This window comes from Durio zibethinus, chromosome 9 (assembly GCF_047325235.1).
Source record: "Durio zibethinus cultivar Kanyao isolate XHJ-2024 chromosome 9, ASM4732523v1, whole genome shotgun sequence".
NCBI classification, from domain to species: Eukaryota; Viridiplantae; Streptophyta; class Magnoliopsida; order Malvales; family Malvaceae; genus Durio; species Durio zibethinus.
In genome coordinates this window covers 26,249,574-26,267,676 of record NC_143170.1, presented here as the reverse complement: position 1 = coordinate 26,267,676, position 18,103 = coordinate 26,249,574, and the positions used below count along the sequence as shown (strand labels likewise).

General features: G+C 30.7%; 2 protein-coding genes and 1 pseudogene across 3 annotated transcripts; all 3 read right to left on the bottom strand.

The window, feature by feature from the left end:
- Positions 1-337: 337 nt before the first annotated feature.
- Positions 338-3,157, bottom strand: LOC111317616 (protein CANDIDATE G PROTEIN-COUPLED RECEPTOR 2-like; annotated as a pseudogene). The gene is made up of 6 exons (XR_016345239.1): positions 2,779-3,157; positions 2,038-2,229; positions 1,092-1,254; positions 904-1,006; positions 718-799; positions 338-627 (listed from the first exon to the last, which is right to left on the bottom strand). The product of XR_016345239.1 is annotated as a protein CANDIDATE G PROTEIN-COUPLED RECEPTOR 2-like (transcript).
- Positions 3,158-4,984: 1,827 nt separating this feature from the next.
- LOC111303535 (flavonoid 3'-monooxygenase-like) lies at positions 4,985-7,760 on the bottom strand. Its single transcript, XM_022899882.2, has 3 exons — positions 7,255-7,760; positions 6,555-7,007; positions 4,985-5,744 (listed from the first exon to the last, which is right to left on the bottom strand). Exons 1-3 carry the CDS (start codon positions 7,705-7,707, stop codon positions 5,097-5,099), a joined length of 1,554 nt encoding a protein of 517 aa, XP_022755617.2. The 5' UTR covers positions 7,708-7,760; the 3' UTR covers positions 4,985-5,096.
- Positions 7,761-13,465: 5,705 nt separating this feature from the next.
- Positions 13,466-17,707, bottom strand: LOC111312775 (chaperone protein ClpB1-like). Its single transcript, XM_022913372.2, has 7 exons — positions 17,515-17,707; positions 15,923-17,096; positions 15,597-15,778; positions 14,892-15,514; positions 14,517-14,796; positions 14,197-14,394; positions 13,466-13,976 (listed from the first exon to the last, which is right to left on the bottom strand). Exons 2-7 carry the CDS (start codon positions 17,070-17,072, stop codon positions 13,665-13,667), a joined length of 2,745 nt encoding a protein of 914 aa, XP_022769107.1. The 5' UTR covers positions 17,073-17,096; positions 17,515-17,707; the 3' UTR covers positions 13,466-13,664.
- Between the last annotated feature and the right edge of the window lie 396 nt (positions 17,708-18,103).

Below are 18,103 nucleotides of genomic sequence, written 5' to 3'. Positions count from 1 at the left end.
CCATGATGATCTTAGTGATCTAATTATTGTGCCAAACATGATAATGTGAGATCATTAGAGATTAATCACTTTGATGATTTTATCATTATCGTAATTAGATCACCATAGTGATCTTGAACCTGATATCAAACACTATCTTAAAGGTTAATACGTGATTTAACCCTTAAAACTATATCACTTCTCATGATTGGGTATCCAAATTTTATTTTTATTGTGCATTTTGTCTCACTAATTCCATTAACAATAAACAGATGTAATAACAATAATAAAAAAAAAAAAAAAAACCTAATAATATCATGACATGCAGTATATTTTTGTTGGTCAATATATCAAATTGTTAAAAGTAGTATACTACTATACTTTAAGGGTTAAATTACATATTATCCTTTAAAAAAAATGTGTTGAGTGTTGAAGGAGAAGATTGCAATTTAGTTTAAGAACGGCAGAACTTAAAAACGTATGTTGTCTTTAAGTTTAAATTTACTTACAAAGTATGAAACCAATGCTCCTAGCAAGTATTACAAACATTTCAATACAGAGGCTTATGCACTAATCCCAATCAGTATCAAAGAACCCAGCTTCTCTCATCTCAGAGTGACATGCATTATCAAAACGAAAATTTTCCTCCTGCTCAGTAACAACATGCTGTGTTATTATTAACGCACAATTAGGGAGGCAACCATAAGAGTTTATTACTAATGTTGCAGGGAAAATTACCTGGAAAAAGTCTGCTAGAAAAGTTACATACAGGTAAGGGAGATAAAGCGAGTGATAGAGGATAACTGTTAAATTGTACAACCTGCAGAAAATAAGTAGCATGTTAATATGCAAATATGGAACTTTGACGTACAATTACTGAGTAGTGAATGCTTCCGTCCAAAGAGAAAAGAAAACAGAACCTACCAAATGCCAAAGCCTATTCCAATGGCAGCACGACCTCAAGCAAGCAGTGGAATAACGTTAACTACAAACATGATAGCTACGTAGTTGTAGAATGCTGGTTTGGCTGCATAATTTGGAAAAAATTTTGGAGTTATAGAATGCTGCTGCAATCAAGAAAAGAATTGATACATTTCAAATTAACAATCCACTCACGGGGCAATTCTGTCTCCATTTTGAGAAATGCACAAACAAGATGAAGCCATAAACTGCAGTAAGCAATAATTTGTGGATGATCCCCAACCCACACTTAGTCCGGTGATTGCTTCCAACATCATCAAAGAGTGGGACCCCAAATCCAAAAATATAGATTGCCTGCAAAAGAATCATTCAAGAAAGAAGGCTGAAAATGACAACACATAAGAAATTGCATATGTTGATGGATGAATAATTTACAAAATGTATAGCACTATATGATATGTGCTTGTAAAAACTATCAGTATACCCTAAGAGTGCAAGCGAGCGAAACTAATAAATATATATCATCCACGTTTTAGACCTATAAAACCAATCAAGTAAAAACTCAGTATAGGTTTACTTTGAAATTAACAAATGATTTGCAACAATACCTCATCACAAGCTTAACTTCTTCTAGATCAGTCCAGATGAAGTAAAAGGTCATCCAAATATTATTACCCCTGTTACGAGTGTAAAGATCAAAGATTCCTGGACTTCCTCAAATGTACCAAAAAGGAAAACGAAAAATTGCTTGGTCTTGATGTATGGACTTTCTATTAAGATCAATAAATTCATAGTTCCTTCTATACTGCAAAGAACAACTATCACCACCTAGAATAATAAGAGGTTCTACTCTTTCTAGAAGTAAATTGAGTTTTAAAGTAATGAAATTACCAATCGTAGTAATAACTGATACCAGGCTAAACAGCAAATCAAGTAGATTATGTTCAGCAGTAATTGCATAACCAACCATCATTTCTTAGAAACCCTTCACTCACATTATCTCCCGCATGACAACATCATATTGAAGTAAAGAAAAAGGCTGTTTAATACCTTAACATTCTATCACTGCTGTTCTATTGCCATGCCATGGATGATTATGCCACATTTTAACACGGTCGACTGATCTTGGGAAGTTACCTTGAGAAGCATATCAACACCAACAATGATCCCTGAGATAGTGAAAGTACGTGCTAAAGCTTCCCAGCCACTTGCATAATTCTCCGGAAGTAAGATACCCACCAAGCTGATTTATAAACATAACAATACGGAGGTGGTTAATAGCAACAGAAGATTCCAAGTAACCTCCTTTCCGGTAGCACATTGCCATGACTGCTCATTAATCACGTTTAACAATCAGAACCTAATCCAAAAGTCAGCGACAAACTATATATTAAATTCCAACACTAAAAATTTCAATTGTGAGGGAAAAAAAAAGCGTTTTCAGTTGCTTTCCTTTCCAACACTAAAAATTTCAATTGTGAGGGAAAAAAAGGCGTTTTCAGTTGCTTTCCACAATCATAGCTGTAGCTTATACACAACAATTTTCAAATGGTACTCCATTTGGTATTTATTTTTACTATTTGGTTTTTATTTCCTCGAAAATTACCAAATCAGAAAGCAAGCCAAATAGTAAACAACAAAATCATATTTAATTAAAATTCAAACATTTTTACTTCATTATCCCTCCATACTTATCAAGATTTTCCAAAAAGAATTCAATTTTTCAAATTTCTTTGGTTCTTTTCTTTTCTTAAGATTTGTTCACCAAATTCACAGTAAAAAAGTCTGAAGGAGCAAGAGAACTTTCATGAAGCTCAAAATTAAATCCAAAAGTATATACTTGTTGATTGAAAAGACAAAGAAAAGCCAGAGCTACACCTAAAGAGAACACCAAGCGAGATTAAGTCCAGTAGCAAGCCAGGGAAGGGCATAATAGGAAATCATAACGTACGACCTTCCATTTCTCAGCTTCTCCAAGTTCTTTTTAGCGTTCTAGCACCGCCGGGGCCAACAGAACGGCGTCGTTCCAAAACCCGTGGCAATGCCGATCACTTTGACCATCCTGGCCACTGATTTTGTATATCGGATGTTGAGAAATAGAAGAGTTTGTGATGATTTGGTGAATATTGTTTGGCATCTCGGGGAGTTGGAAGGGAAGCCCTAGAATTAATGGCAGGAACCGAAAATTCGTGATTTGATCATTTTCTTTTAGACAAAATTTAATTTTAAGTGGCCATTTGATTGATAAGTAAACGCTTAAAAGGTACAGATTTGAGGGAAATGAGAGAAGGTGACCTTTGTGTCAGTTGGGGTATTTGCACTTACCGACGCCGTTTAGATGTACCAGCGCGTATGGATTCAAGCGAGAGAATTTTTTTTTTTTATAAAAAGTTAATTTAATAATGCTTGTCTTGTCGGTTTGTGTATATTAAGAAATTTTTTGTTAGAAATTCTTAAACCGGAACTTTTTATCACGTTGGCTGTAAATTCAATCAATCAAAATATAATACGTCATTAAAATTAATCATATCAGCACGCTTGCATCATTAAGTTTATAATAATATTGTTGTTGTGTTTATAAAAAATTAATGGACCGACAAATTTTAGTTACATATTGTATATAACTGATTGGATCTTTTAGTCTACAATTGACATGATAAAACTGTGTATATTAATAACTTTTTATATTTTTTAATCGCAATTCTCGATCTATCGGGCCTTCAATAAATGAGTTTCTAGGCTTAAAATATTAAATATAAATGACAATAGATATTAAATACCTTCAACTAGATACATTTATTAATTTATAATTAATTAGATTCTTAATATCATATATTCATAAAATAATTAAGTTTACAAATGATTAGATTTATATTTTAAATAAAAATATTCATAGGATGAATCGAGTTCGAGTTGAGCTCATATTTAATATTAATAACGTATATACTTGTTTAGGTTTGATTTGATTCAAAATTTTAGGCATGAAAATTTTTTCAAAGTTTAACTTAAATTAAAATTTTTTTTGTAAATTCACCAATTAAATTTAATTTATATAATAATTTTTTTTTTAAAAATGATTAATTTAAGTTTAATGGGATTATATTAATTCACATATATATATAAATTAAAAATAAAAATTATATATGTAAAAATTAAAAATTAAATTTAATAAAAAATATTTGTAATTTTTATTTTTAATTTCTATATATATGAATTAATTTATATATAATTTACATATATATCAAAATAAAAAATTTATATATGTGTGAATTTGAACTGGGTCAGACTTAGATTTTAAATTTTTTCTCCGATGCTTAACTCAAAATTTAAACGAACTTAAAGATTGTGTCCAATATCGTTTAATGAATTTTAATTTTTCTATTCAAATCTTCTCAAAATTTGAACAAAAAACTCGACTTTTTAATAAGATTAGTTTCAATTGATCAGATGTTGTCACTTCGTCGTAATAATGAAAATGAAATAGAGGAAAATCACGGAGTATGGAGTATAGAACAAATGAAGCCACGGGTGTTAATTTGTTAATTTTTTAGTTTTTTTGAAAATTTTAAGTGTTTTGGAAGTGAGGAGGGAGAAGAGTAGAGAGTAGTGTTATATAAACGGATAAATAAATCACATTTTAGTTATAATATGATATATGAAGGAACAAAACTATTATAGCTAGGATATAATTAGACATGAAAAATCCCAATGCTATAGATAGTATGTTTGTCCAATCTGAGCTTCATGCTTCGAAGATATTAACAAACATTTATTCACTTGCATAATGCAAGGCCATTAACATGGCCATATATAACTACTAAAGTGATGTATTCGAGGGAAAATCTTGTTGGTTAAGAATATTATGAGATTTATGAAAGAGTTTATATTTGATATATTGTTAATGTATAAATTTTATATATTGTCAATGAATTAGACGATGATAATTCATTAATAAGTAAATATCAACTATTAAAATAAATATATAAAAATTAAAATAATTTATATATTAATGAGGTACTATCATATGATTTATATCATTATTTGATTTATTTATAGTGTATAAAATTTATACACTGATAATATATTAAATATAAATTGAAATGAGAAAAAATTATCTCTTATTAAATTAAAAATTAAAATTTTAATAACTATAATTTTTTTTAATTTTAAATTTCGACATCTGTTATACCAATTAACTAAATAGAACCTTGATATGCATTATTCGATAGCCTTGGCATGGGATGCACCGTCAAGGGCACAAGGCGCTGTAAGGTCAAGCCATAAACTTCTTCCATGTTGAGACTCTCAGGTGTTAATCCCTCCGGTAAGTCCCAATCAAATGCATGAGCCAATGTTGCGGTTAGTAACTGCACCATGCGTAACCCTAAACTCATACCAGCACAAATTCTACGTCCAGCACCAAAGGGTATGACCTCAAAATCATTTCCCCTAACATCAACGTCGGCCTTTTCTCCACCAGCTAAAAACCTTTCTGGTCTAAACTCAAGTGGCTCAGCCCACTCATTTGGGTCACGTCCGATGGCCCATATGTTGACCAATAATGTGGAGCCTTTTGGGATGTGGTAGCCATTGATAACGCAACTCTCTGCTGCTATCCGGGGAAGAGAGAGCGGAGTGGATGGGTGATGGCGGAAAGTTTCTTTGATGAAGGCTTGAAAATAGGTCAGTTTGGGTAGGTCCAATTCGGAAACAAGCCGGTCTTTGCCCACAACTGAGTCCAACTCTTGTTGGACTTGAGCCAAAATTTTAGGATGACGGATGAGCTCTGCCATGGCCCATTCTACAGTGCTTGATGACGTGTCAGTGCCTGCAAGAAACATGTTCTGCCACAAAAAAAAACTTATTAATTAATTTTTTTGGTTGATTAATGTAACGTAAAGAAAATATTTTTTTGAAATTTCTTGGATGAAGAAAATGATAAATATTTTATCCAATACTTAAGAGAATTTTTTAAATAATTTCAACAATTAGCGTTTACCCATTTTAAAACTTAATCAATATAATTATAATAAAATAAAAATTAATAACCTTAATTTCACTTGCAATAAAATATCAGAACTTATTAATTTTTTTAAGGCTTGAAAATTTATTTGTTAGTGTCTTGAAATTTAACAAATAAATTTGAGGATCTAAAAAAACCACGTCATTTAGCACAAGTGGGAAAGATGTCAACTTGTCATGAAAAAGATGATGATACTTTATCAATAACTAAACATAAATTTTTATTAATTCTTAAACAAATATATAAAACTTTAATTTTTTTTAATAATGATGTATTATCATTTAATTTATTGATAATATATAAAATTTATATAATTATAGTATATCAAATATAAACTTATAAAATATTAAAAGATTTAAAATAGTTCATAAATTTATTTTATATTTTATAAGTTTATATTTTATACACTGATAATATAATAAATCAGATGATATTATTTTCTTAATCAAAAAATATAAGTTTTTATTAGCTCTTAAAATAAATATACAAAAATTAAATTTTTAAAAAATTTTATTAATGAAATGGTATCATAATTAACGAGAGTATATAAAATTTATTTATTAACAATTTATCAAATATAAATTTTTTATTTTATTATTTTCTTAAAACTTACAAGGAAAGAAGTACTTACCAGAAGCACAGCTTTGATTTCAGTATCTGTGAGCTTTCCTTCCTCACTCTCAAATGAAATCAATGTGCTCAACATGTCTGTTTGTTTCTGATCATCACTCTTGTTCATCAACCTTTTATGTTCCTCAAGAACATCACTCAAGAACTTGTCAAATTTCTGGTGCAGCTTCTTCATCTTTGAAACTATGCCCTGTAAGTCTAGCCATTCGAGAGCAGGGATAAAGTCACCAATGTTGAACATTCCGGACAAGACCATCACCTCCACAACCATTGATTTGAACTCATCTGCCTTAGGATCACCGCCATGGCTACCGTCACCGCCGTCACTGAACACCCTCCGACCTAGCATCACCCGCCCTAAGGTATTTGCTGTGCATATGTTGAGCAATTGCCCTAGACTCACAGGTCTAGCTCTTGAACTCGCCAATTTAAGCGCCAATGCTGCCACCTCCTCCTGTACATATATGATATAATATAAGAATAATATGAAAAAATACAATATAAATCGTATATAAATTTATAAAAACAAAAAAAAAAATGTGTTTGTATTTTAAGTGTCGACATAAATACGTATTAGATACGAAATAAGCGGATATACTTGTTAGAACTACCTTAAATACACTACTATTCTAACAAGGATGGGTTCTATCCCAACACTTAGCAAAATTTCCTTAAACTTAGCAAAAGGCCGCCCTAATTACCTTGCGGACATGTCTATAATCATCCAAGGCCTTGGCTGAGAAAAGATGAACCGAGCTGATTTTACGTAGCAAACGCCACCTGGAGCCGTAAGGTGAAAACACTATGTCATGATAATTATAAGCGATGTATTTAGCACCGGCGTTGGGTGGCCGACTGGAGAAGTTAGCGTCGTGAATCTTCAGGAATTGCTCGGCCACAGCAGCCGATGCCGCCACAACAACATCCACAAAACCCAACCGAAGGTGTAGCAACGGGCCGTAGCTTCGAGCTAAGGCGGCTAGGTTTTGGTGTGGCATAGGACCCATGTGCGGAAGGTTTCCAATGATTGGCCATGGTTTAGGACCTGGAGGGAGAGGAAGCCGATGACCTTGCTTCCTCATTATCAAGTACTTCAACAGGCTATAGCTAAAGATGGCCAAAAGTAGAGAGAACATAATAACCAAGAGAGACATGTTTTTACTTGTTCAGAAGCCCTTTTTTTTTTCTTTGTTCTGTAAGTGAGGAGAGGAGCAACCAAATTATATAGAAAAAAAAACGTAAATGAAAGTGTAAATGAATAATAATTATAAAAGGTACAATGAATAATTGTTGAGGTGCTGTACACGGGTCCATTTGGATGTACCTGCACCTAAAAAAAACACAATAATTGTATTCAAATGTAATTTCAGTGAGGCACTATGTAATTAATCTATCACACCGCACTCATATTTTGCCATTGGACCTTTGTGGTCCACTGGATACTTTTTGTACCCATCACAGCTTTAATTTCAATTTTACTCATGTTTTTACGTTTTTTTTTTTCAATTTTTGAAATATAATTTAGGAATCATTTAAGCTCTATTTGAATGAACAGTAAAATTGATTGCGATGAAATTGAAAATAATAATAAAAATTATTATAATTGTTATTGAAAAAAAAGATTTCATTGAAAAATTTATACTGAATGAATTTCGTTGGAGTTAACATTTGAATCAACTAGTAATACGATAAATTATTTAACGTTTTAAATAATTTTTTTATAAAAATATTAACCTTAAATCTTAAAATATAAAAAAATTATTTAAAATATTTTTTATACAAAAAAGACGTTAAATAATCCATTTATAAAAATATAAAACGATTATTTATGAGGTTTCTTTATGCCAAATACCTTAATTGAATATAAAAAAATATTTTTTTGGTACAAAAACATACAACTGTGTTTCAATCACTTTTAGGCATGCTTTTAAAAAAGATTACAATTATTTCATTATTTTTTATTCAAATTAAATTTAAAAATAAGATAACTTTTCTTTTCAAAATCCTAAAATATTATAAGGAGAAGTGGATTTTTAATTCTAAAATTTTGGATATTATTAAGTCTTTGATATTTTTCTCTGCGATCGGATTATCCTAAATCAAATATGAGAATCAAACATTTACTATTAAAATTTTGAGAAAAAATTTGTGAATTCTTCCAAACCAATCGCATTCTTAAGAAAAAGTTACATTATTTTGAATTATAATATAATTGTACTAAAAGAAAAAGAAAAAATATGATAAATGCTTATCTTATTAATCTTTAATGAGATAATGTCATGTGTGGTCCGAAAACATATATATAATTTACAATCATTATAACATAATTAATTATTTATAATTAAGCATTGTATAAAATCTATCAAAAAATTATATAGAGTTTACACTTTTAAGTGAAGACTTTTACATAATTTTTTATTGTGATTAACTAATTATAGTATTATAATAAAAAGAATAATAGGTAAAATGTTTCTAACTCTCAAATTATAATAAAATATTTGAATTTAAAATTTTTTTATATATTATAGGTGATTAACTAATTATAGTGTTATAATAAAAAGAATTATAAATAAAATGTTTTTAACTCTCAAACTATAATAAAATATTTAAATTTTAAAATTTTTTATATAATATTTAAATTAAAAATTTTTTAATTAATATGATACTTAAAAAATTATTTATTATCATATATCAAAATTTAAAATTAATTATATTAAAAATAAATATTATATTAATTAATTAATTTATAATTTAAATATAAAAATGCTACCTTCTACATAGGGATAAGGTACAGATAGAAGCTTTGGGGCGTTTCAAATAGTATGGCCTCCAGCTCCACCCACCCCCGCCTAACTGCAGCTCATATTTCCTTATCTTTGTCCTTTTTGTTTTTTTACACGCTTAGATCTATTGGTCTTTGTCTTTTTTTTTTTTTTTTAAACACTTCAGGTTCTTTTAATGGTTTGTGAAAATAAGGGTGAAAATATAAAAGAAACAAAATTAAAATTATAGTATTCGGTTTAGTTTGAACTATTTTTTAATTAAATTTAAATTATGTTTAGATATTAAATGTATATATTAAATTCAGATTAAATTTTGAATTAAAATGTAAAAATAAAAAAATTAATTGAATGTAATTATATATTTTTATTAAATTTTATACATATTTTAAATTTTTATAAAATAAAAATAATTATTTTATACATAAATATATTAAAAATTATATTAAAGTAATATATAAAAATAAATTTAAAAATCAACTAATAGAACCAAACCAATAGCATTCAATTCAAATGAAATCAATTTAAAAAAAATTCGATTTAAATTTATATCAAAATTTAAAAATTTATAATATTATATATTATTCAAAAAAATTAAATCAAATCTAGCCTAATCTAAATTGTTAGTACTTCTAGTAAAAGATTTTTTTTTTGCGCCTATTAGAAGGGTAAATTATACATTAATATTTATAAATTATTCAAATTTAATTCGAATAAAATTTGAATTCGTTTTGTTTATTATCGAGTCGAGTTAGAGTTTAACTTATCGATCAAGTTGAGTTTGAACATTCTTATATTTGACTTAAATAACTCGTGAGCTTAATTGAATTTTTATATTTTAATATATTTTAATTATTTTAATTAATAAAATATTTTGAATTCGAGTTCAAATTTGAACAAAAATAATCAAATTTTTATCGAATATAAAAAATAAACTTATTTTTACATATTAATTAAGTTTAATCAAATAAATTTGAATAGTTCAATTTTTATCTCGAATCGAATTCGAATTAAAAAAATAAAATTCGATTGAATTCGAATCGAATTTTAAATTTTAAATATCGAATCGAATTTAAACTCAAATTTAATATTATATTAATTCAAATTTAATTGATTATGCTCTTAATGCCTGTGATCGAACGGGAACTTTAAAACAATTATCCATTGTTACTAGGGGCAAATTAGGAGTTTTGGTAATTAATATTTTCACAGAATCATGGAAAACACAAGAAGCCTCTTGGTAATTGAAGAGAGAAGAAGTGTCAAAAGGTTTTATTTATCAAACCTGTTTTTGTTAAACAAGGATTATATTTTGTGCATCCTTGATGGATAGCTAAGTCGCAACCTTTTGTTAGGGACTTTCTAATTATGGAAAACAACTCTAACTACATAAACCCTAATTTCAAGATCTAAAATTAAATGACTTTCACTTTTTTTTTAAATAAAAAAAAGCTTACTTTGATTCGTGCATACGTTAATTGACAGAATTCAACAGTTGCATTAACACACACCGTCACACGATCATATTAGAAAGCGTAGAATACAGTAATAATCCAACTGAAAAAGAGCGTTCATCTTCCTCAGCCTTTCTTTAGGTTCAAGCCTGCAAAATACACTTTGGTCTTGGGAGTTACTTGGATTTTGGTTCAAACATTGGCGCATTTTCATGCTTTGAGTCAAACGCAAAATGCTAACTCAACGAGCACATAAAGAAATACCCTTTTGTTACAAAATCTTTTAGATATAAAAAACCAATATTTGAATCCAAAACTAATTACATTGAAAATAAATATTATATTAATTAATAAATTTATAATTTAAATATAAATATAAAAGATGCTACCTAAGGTACAGACAGAAGCTTTGGGGCGTTTCAAATATCATGGCCTCCAGCTCCACCCACCCCCGCCTAACTGCAACTCATGTGTCCTTATCTTTGTCCTTCTTCATTTTTTACACGCTTAAGTCCGTTGGTCTTTGTCCTTTTTTTTTTTTTTATACGCTTCGAGTTCTTTTAATGGTTTGTGAAGATAGGGATGAAAATAAAAAAGAAACAAAATTATAATTATAATATTCGATTTAGTTTGAATTTTTTTAATTAAATTTAAATCACGCTTAAACATTAAATATATATTAAATTTAAATTAAATTTTAAATCGAAATATAAAAATTGAATTGAATTGAATGTAATTATATATTTTTATTAATTTTTATACATATTTTAAAATTTTATAACCTAAAAATAATTATTTTATATATAAATATATTTAAATATATTGAAATTATATTAAAATAATATATATAAATAAATTTAAAAATCAGCAAATGAACCAAACCAATAATATTTAATTCAAATTAAATCAATTTAAAAAAATCGATTTAAATTTATATCAAAATTTATAATATTATATATTATTTAAAAAAATTAAATCAAATCTAATTTCATCTAAATTGTTAGTACTTCTAGTAAAAAGAATTTTCTTTGCACCTATTAGAGGTGTAAATAATATATTAATACTTGTAAATTATTCGAATTTAATTCGAATAAAATTTGAATTCGTCTTCATTATTATTGAGTTGAGCTCTTATTGATCGAGCTGAATTCGAGTATTCTTATATTCGATTCAAGTAATTCGTGAGGTTAATCAAATTTTTATATTTTAATAATAAAATATCTTGAACTCGAACTCGAGTTTGAATACAAATAATCAAATTTTTATTGAATATAAAAATTGAACTTATTTTTACATATTAATCAAGTAAATTTGAATAATTTAATTTTTATCTTGAGTCGAGTTTAAACTAAAAAAATAAAATTCGATCGAGTTCAAATTAAATTTCAAAATTTAAATTTAAAATCAAACTTAAACTCGAATTTAATATTATATTGATTTGAATTTAATCGATTATACTCATAGTCCATGTGATGAAGCAAGAACTTTAAAACAATTACCCATTGTTACTAGGGGCAAATTAGGAGTTTTGATAATTAATATTTTCATATAATAATTGGAAACACAAAAAGCCTCTCGGTAATTAAAGAGAGAAGAAATGGCCAAAGGTTTTATTTATCAAACCTGTTTTTGTTAAATAAGGATTATATTTTGTGCATCCTTGATAGACAGCTAGGTCACAACCTTTTGTTACGGACTTTTCCAATTATGTAAAACAATTCCAACCATATAAACCCTAATTTCAAGATCTAAAATTAAATGACTTTCACTTTTTTTTTTTTAAAGCGTACTTTGATTCATGCATACGTTAATTGACAGAGTTCAACAGTTGCATTAAACTCACACCGTCACACGATCATATTGTAAAGCGTAAAATACAGTAATAATCCAACTGAAAAAGAGTGTTCATCTTCCTCGGCCTTTCCTTTAGGTTCAAACCTGCAAAATACACTTTGGTCTTGGGAGTTACTTGGATTTTGGTTCAAACATTGGCGCATTTTCATGCTTTGAGTCAAACACAAAATGCTAACTCAATGAGCATATAAAGAAATACCCTTTTGTTACAAAATCTTTTAGATATAAAAAACTAATACTTCAAACTTAATTTAATTTCATTCTTGTAATTATTCTTAAAAAATAAAATTTAACAAATTTAGATTTTTAAATTTTATTATTTCTAATCTCTTTTCTCTATCTCTAATTACCTAATTAAGAGATAGAATTTGATGTTTCTTATTATCCAAACACTTATTTTTTAGAGAGAAATTGATCTAATTCGAAGTTAAATGATGTTTATATCAATCAAACATGGAAGAAAAATTTTGATTCAACAATTTGAAAGTTCTTCTCATATTCAAAGAAATGATTTAGCTCCAACGCTAAAGATCGTAATTCTTAAATGAACGATCTAAAAAATTTTGAAGCATCTTTAAGATTATTTCTCTAATAATCATATTAATTGTCAAGTACTTCATGATATGAGTAAGCATTTTTTTATAGATTATGAGCAACACCAAATCTTTCTAAAGCTTAAACCTTCATTTTTTCTACTTATTATTTTGTTCGATTCATATAATTATTTTTAAGATATACCATCCAATAAATTTAGATAAAAAAATAAATCAATTTAAATTATTTGTAATCTCGTTTCTCCATCCATATCCACATCACATCATTCATGCAAAAAAAACCAAATTTATTGTTTGTATTTCATATTTACATTTAACCAAAGCCAAATGAAATTACTCGCAAACACGAGGGTTCAAAAGGACCCTCAACCATTCGACATTCAACGTCAAGGAAAGGAATTACAACAAAAAATACTTGAGCAAAGTAGTAGCATATTCCTCAGAAAACCTTTTCCATACAAATATTTTACTAGTCCATTTCATCATCATCATCATCATCATCATCATCATCCATCTCTTGAATCTTCATCTTCTTCACCGCCTGTTCAGCATCACTTTTTGGCCCCTTAGGGATTTGGACCAATACCTCTGACTTTTGTCCAGTCGCTGCATTAACTAGCCCTCCGTTCTTCTCAACCTGATACGCCAAGTCACTTCCGTTTGGAGCCGCATCGATGTAAACCGTGGAGTTCTCATCGATTTCCTCCCTCACAAGCATCCTTGATAGCTCAGTGACGACCCTCTTCTCAAGCCATCTCCTAATGGGTCTTGCACCATAAACCTGTAATGGAAAAGGAAACATTGCTATTAATCTCCATAAACAAAAAACGGTTTAGTTAACATTAGTTCATGTAACTACTCTTAATATATGGCATTCAGTGGCATCTAACAAGTTTGTGATTCAACTTTAGTACCTACAATCACTTCTCTTATATCTGGCTATACCCTCTTTCGTTCAAAAAATTAGACAAATATATGCAAAAGTGTACGATGATACTTACTGGATCATAGCTTTCTGCTAGAATGTAGTCCAATGCTGAATCTGTTACTGCCAATGCAATACCCCTCTCAGCAAGGCGGCTTGCAACATCCTTCATTTGCAATCTGGCAACTTTCTTCAGTTGGTCATGTGAGAGAGGATCAAAAACAACAATCTCATCAAGCCTGTTCAGCAACTCAGGCCTGAAGTGCCGCCTTACCTGTCAAACAATTCAATTAATATGTTAGTTTAATGCTTCAAAAACCTAACTTCAGTAGGAAACAAAAAAATCACATGGTAAGGGTCTCGAGTATAGGAAATAGGCTCAGGCTGTTTAGCTACCTCTTGCATTACTTGATCACGAGCAGCTTGCATAGTACATTTCCCCATAAGTCCCGAGAGAAGATGCTCGGCTCCAAGGTTTGAAGTCATGATGATCACTGTATTTCTGAAGTCAACAGTGCGGCCCTGGCCATCAGTTAACCTACCATCATCCAAGACTTGAAGGAGGGTGTTAAAGACAGAAATATGTGCTTTCTCCACTTCATCAAAGAGTATAACACTGTAAGGCCTCCGCCTCACAGCCTCTGTAAGTTGTCCACCTTCCTCATGTCCAACATACCTGAAATACAAACAAGAGAGTATGTGAGATACTATTATATTATATAACCCCAGGAAATAGAAACGTAGCCGAATGTACAAGGAGAAACAGCGTACCCAGGTGGTGCCCCAATAAGTCGAGCAACTGAGTGTTGCTCCATATACTCCGACATGTCAATCCTGATCAACAGGTTCTCGTCATCAAAGAGTTGTTCTGCTAGTGCCTTAGCAAGCTCTGTCTTACCAACACCAGTTGGACCCAAGAAAAGGAATGAGCCAGTTGGTTGTTGAGGCCTTCCTAATCCTGCTCTTGACCTCAAAACAGCCTCTGCAACAGCATCAACAGCTATGTCTTGTCCCACCACTCTTTGATGCAACCTCTCAGCAAGCCCAATCAACCGCTCTTTCTCATTCTGCCCAAGCCTTGTGACAGGAATGCCAGTCCACCGGCTCACAACCTCTGCAATATGTTCTGGCCCAACTGTTTCTGTCAACATTAAATTTTCATCAGTGGTTCCTTCAAGCTGTGCTATTGCAGATTCCACTTCCTGAATGGCTCCATATCGCAAATCAGCAACTCTTGCCAAATCATATCTCCTTTCTGCCTCCTGTAAAGTAAACAAGAGCTCTTCTCTCTTCTGCTTTAGTCTCCGAATCTCATCAATCCTTTCTTTCTCCTTTCTATATTTCATCATAAGAGGCTGAAGCTTATCCCTCAAGTCATCAAGCTCTTTCCGGACCTAAAAGGAAGAAACAAAAGTTAGATCCCTATGAGGGGGGAAATTAACATAATCCATCATTTCTTTGAGATCCAATACTTACTTCAACAAGTCTAGCTTTGCTAGCTTTATCCTTCTCCTTTTCCAAAGCATGTAGCTCAACTTCTAGTTGCATTCTTCTTCTTTCAAGATTATCAATTTCTTCAGGCTGACTATCAAGCTGAACTCTCACATTTGCACAAGCTTCATCAACTAAGTCAATTGCTTTGTCAGGAAGATGTCGTCCTGAAAACCATAAAAAGTGCATGCAAATGAATATCATCTAGAAGTTGGCACAGAAAACCAAAATTTCTAGATTTGAACTAATATCTGCCTAAACAGATATGATATCACTTGATCAAACATTTGTGAATAAGAAATATTTCATACCAGTTATATATCGACTTGATAACTGTGCTGCCACCACCAGGGCACGATCTTGAATCCTAACACCATGATGACCCTCATATTTTTCTTTCAACCCTCGAAGGATGCTAATTGTGTCTGTAACACTAGGTTCAGCCACATAAACCTGCTGGAACCTTCTCTCAAATGCAGCATCCTTTTCCACATACTTCCTATATTCCCCAAGTGTAGTAGCACCAATGCACCGAAGTTGGCCTCTAGCAAGCATAGGCTTAAAGAGATTAGCTGCATCCATGGAACCCTCAGTTCGACCAGCACCAAGTACTAAGTGGATTTCATCAATGAAAAGAATCACTTTTCCCTCAGCTTCCTCAACTTCTTTCAAAACTGCCTTCAATCTTTCCTCGAATTCTCCTCTATATTTTGCTCCTGCAATCAATGCACCCATATCCAGTGCAATGACCCTCACATCAGCAAGATTACTAGGAACATCTCCTCTAACAATTCTTTGAGCCAAACCCTCCACCACAGCAGTTTTACCGACACCCGGCTCTCCAATAAGAACTGGGTTGTTTTTAGTTCTCCTTGAAAGGATCCTAATAACCCTTCTAATTTCCTCATCTCGGCCTATTACTGGATCAAGCTTCCCAGCCTGCTCAACAAGGTCTCTCCCATAAGTTTTTAAAGCCTGAAACGTAGTGTCCCCAGAAGCACTCTCTACCCTTTTCCCTTCCTTTCCTCGAAGCTTTTCAACTTCTGACTTCACTCTTGCTGGAGCAACCCCAGCTTCTTTTAATAAATCTGCAATTTGGGAATCCTCAAGAAGTCCAAGAATCAATTGGTCAACAGCCAAATGGGTATCACCACGTGCTTTTTGTGCAGCTTGGGCACGACGAATCCCCTTAATAAGAGAAGTACTTGCAGGAATCTCATCTGGGGGAGGTGACTGTGAGGGGAGCTTCTTCAAGGCCTGATTGAATACCCTCTCTGCAGCCTGTGCAGCATTCTCACCTCCGGTATTGGAGATTGCTTGATAGAAGACACCGCTGGGATCAGATATCAAAGCAACTGCAAGGTGTAGGGGAGTGAATTGGGCATGGCCATTGCTCATTGCCAGCTCATGAGCCCCAGCAAGAGCCTCATTTGTCTTGTGGGTGAATTTTTCAGGATTCATTATCCTTTCTTGTTACTATAAAACCTGCAAAAAAAATGCAATTCATACGTCCATAACTATTCCTTAAGGTATAATCCCCAAAGACTCTTATTCCAAAAAAACCCATCATTACAAAACAAAAACCTCGCCTTTACGAAACAAAGAACAGGCTGCAGCCAAGAGGCTAATAAACAAAAAGCATGACATTTTTACATTCTAAAACTGAATCAAATACTTTGAAAATGTGACAATTTCAAGGAACAAATAATTATAGAACAAACATCATGGGTTATTCAACACAGTGATTTCCATCTACTTCAAAAGAAACAAAAAAAAAACTTTATCAAACAAACTGAACCCAAACAGGCAAATAAAAAAACCAACATTCTCCAAACTGATTTCATGCGATTCAACACATTTAAATACATATACATGAAGGAAACAAGGAAGGGTTCTTTCATACCATGTAATCAGAGTCGAAACGAGAGTTGCTTCTTAGCCAAAGGTGAAAACAGAGTTTCTTTGCTTTGTTTTACCTTGCTCTGCTTCTTGTTTTTCCTTGTTTTCCTGAAAGAGGAATTTCTTTTCTTGAATTTGGTTTTGGTTTGAGATTTTTGCTTGTTGGTGTGAGTAATTTGGATTGATAATTATGATGTGAGGGAAGAAGGAAGAGGAAACTGAGATTTTGATGAGCAAACAGAGATGTCTGGAAATTGAAAGAAAATGGCACTAGAAACTACTAGACACTCTAGAATTTATCTCACTCGCCACTTAAGAGATTATCCTTCACGCGCCTTACCCGTTTTTTGTTTAAAAAATTATCAAAATAATTATATCCAATCTTTTGACAAATTGATTTTTTAAAAAATAAATCAATTTAAAAATAAAAATTATACATTTCAAATTTTAAAATTATTAATTGCTATTTTTAAAAATGATTGTATAAATTAATTATATTAAATTTTGAATTGAAAAACTATTAACATGTGGATTATAATAAATCACATATTATTTCTAACTTAATAATTAGTCAATAAATATGTACATTATTT

Excerpts from the sequence above, each read along its gene's own strand:
- LOC111303535 (XM_022899882.2), bottom strand. The coding sequence starts at position 7,707 with ATGTCTCTCTTGGTTATTATGTTCTCTCTACTTTTGGCCATCTTTAGC. Across the intron at positions 7,008-7,254 it reads ATTATAGACATGTCCGCAAG|GAGGAGGTGGCAGCATTGGC; the intron begins GTAATTAGGGCG and ends ATATATGTACAG. Across the intron at positions 5,745-6,554 it reads AAATCAAAGCTGTGCTTCTG|AACATGTTTCTTGCAGGCAC; the intron begins GTAAGTACTTCT and ends TTTTTGTGGCAG.
- LOC111312775 (XM_022913372.2), bottom strand. The coding sequence starts at position 17,072 with ATGAATCCTGAAAAATTCACCCACAAGACAAATGAGGCTCTTGCTGGG. Across the intron at positions 14,395-14,516 it reads GTGATCAAGTAATGCAAGAG|GTAAGGCGGCACTTCAGGCC; the intron begins GTAGCTAAACAG and ends ATTGTTTGACAG. Across the intron at positions 13,977-14,196 it reads TAGCAGAAAGCTATGATCCA|GTTTATGGTGCAAGACCCAT; the intron begins GTAAGTATCATC and ends TTTCCATTACAG.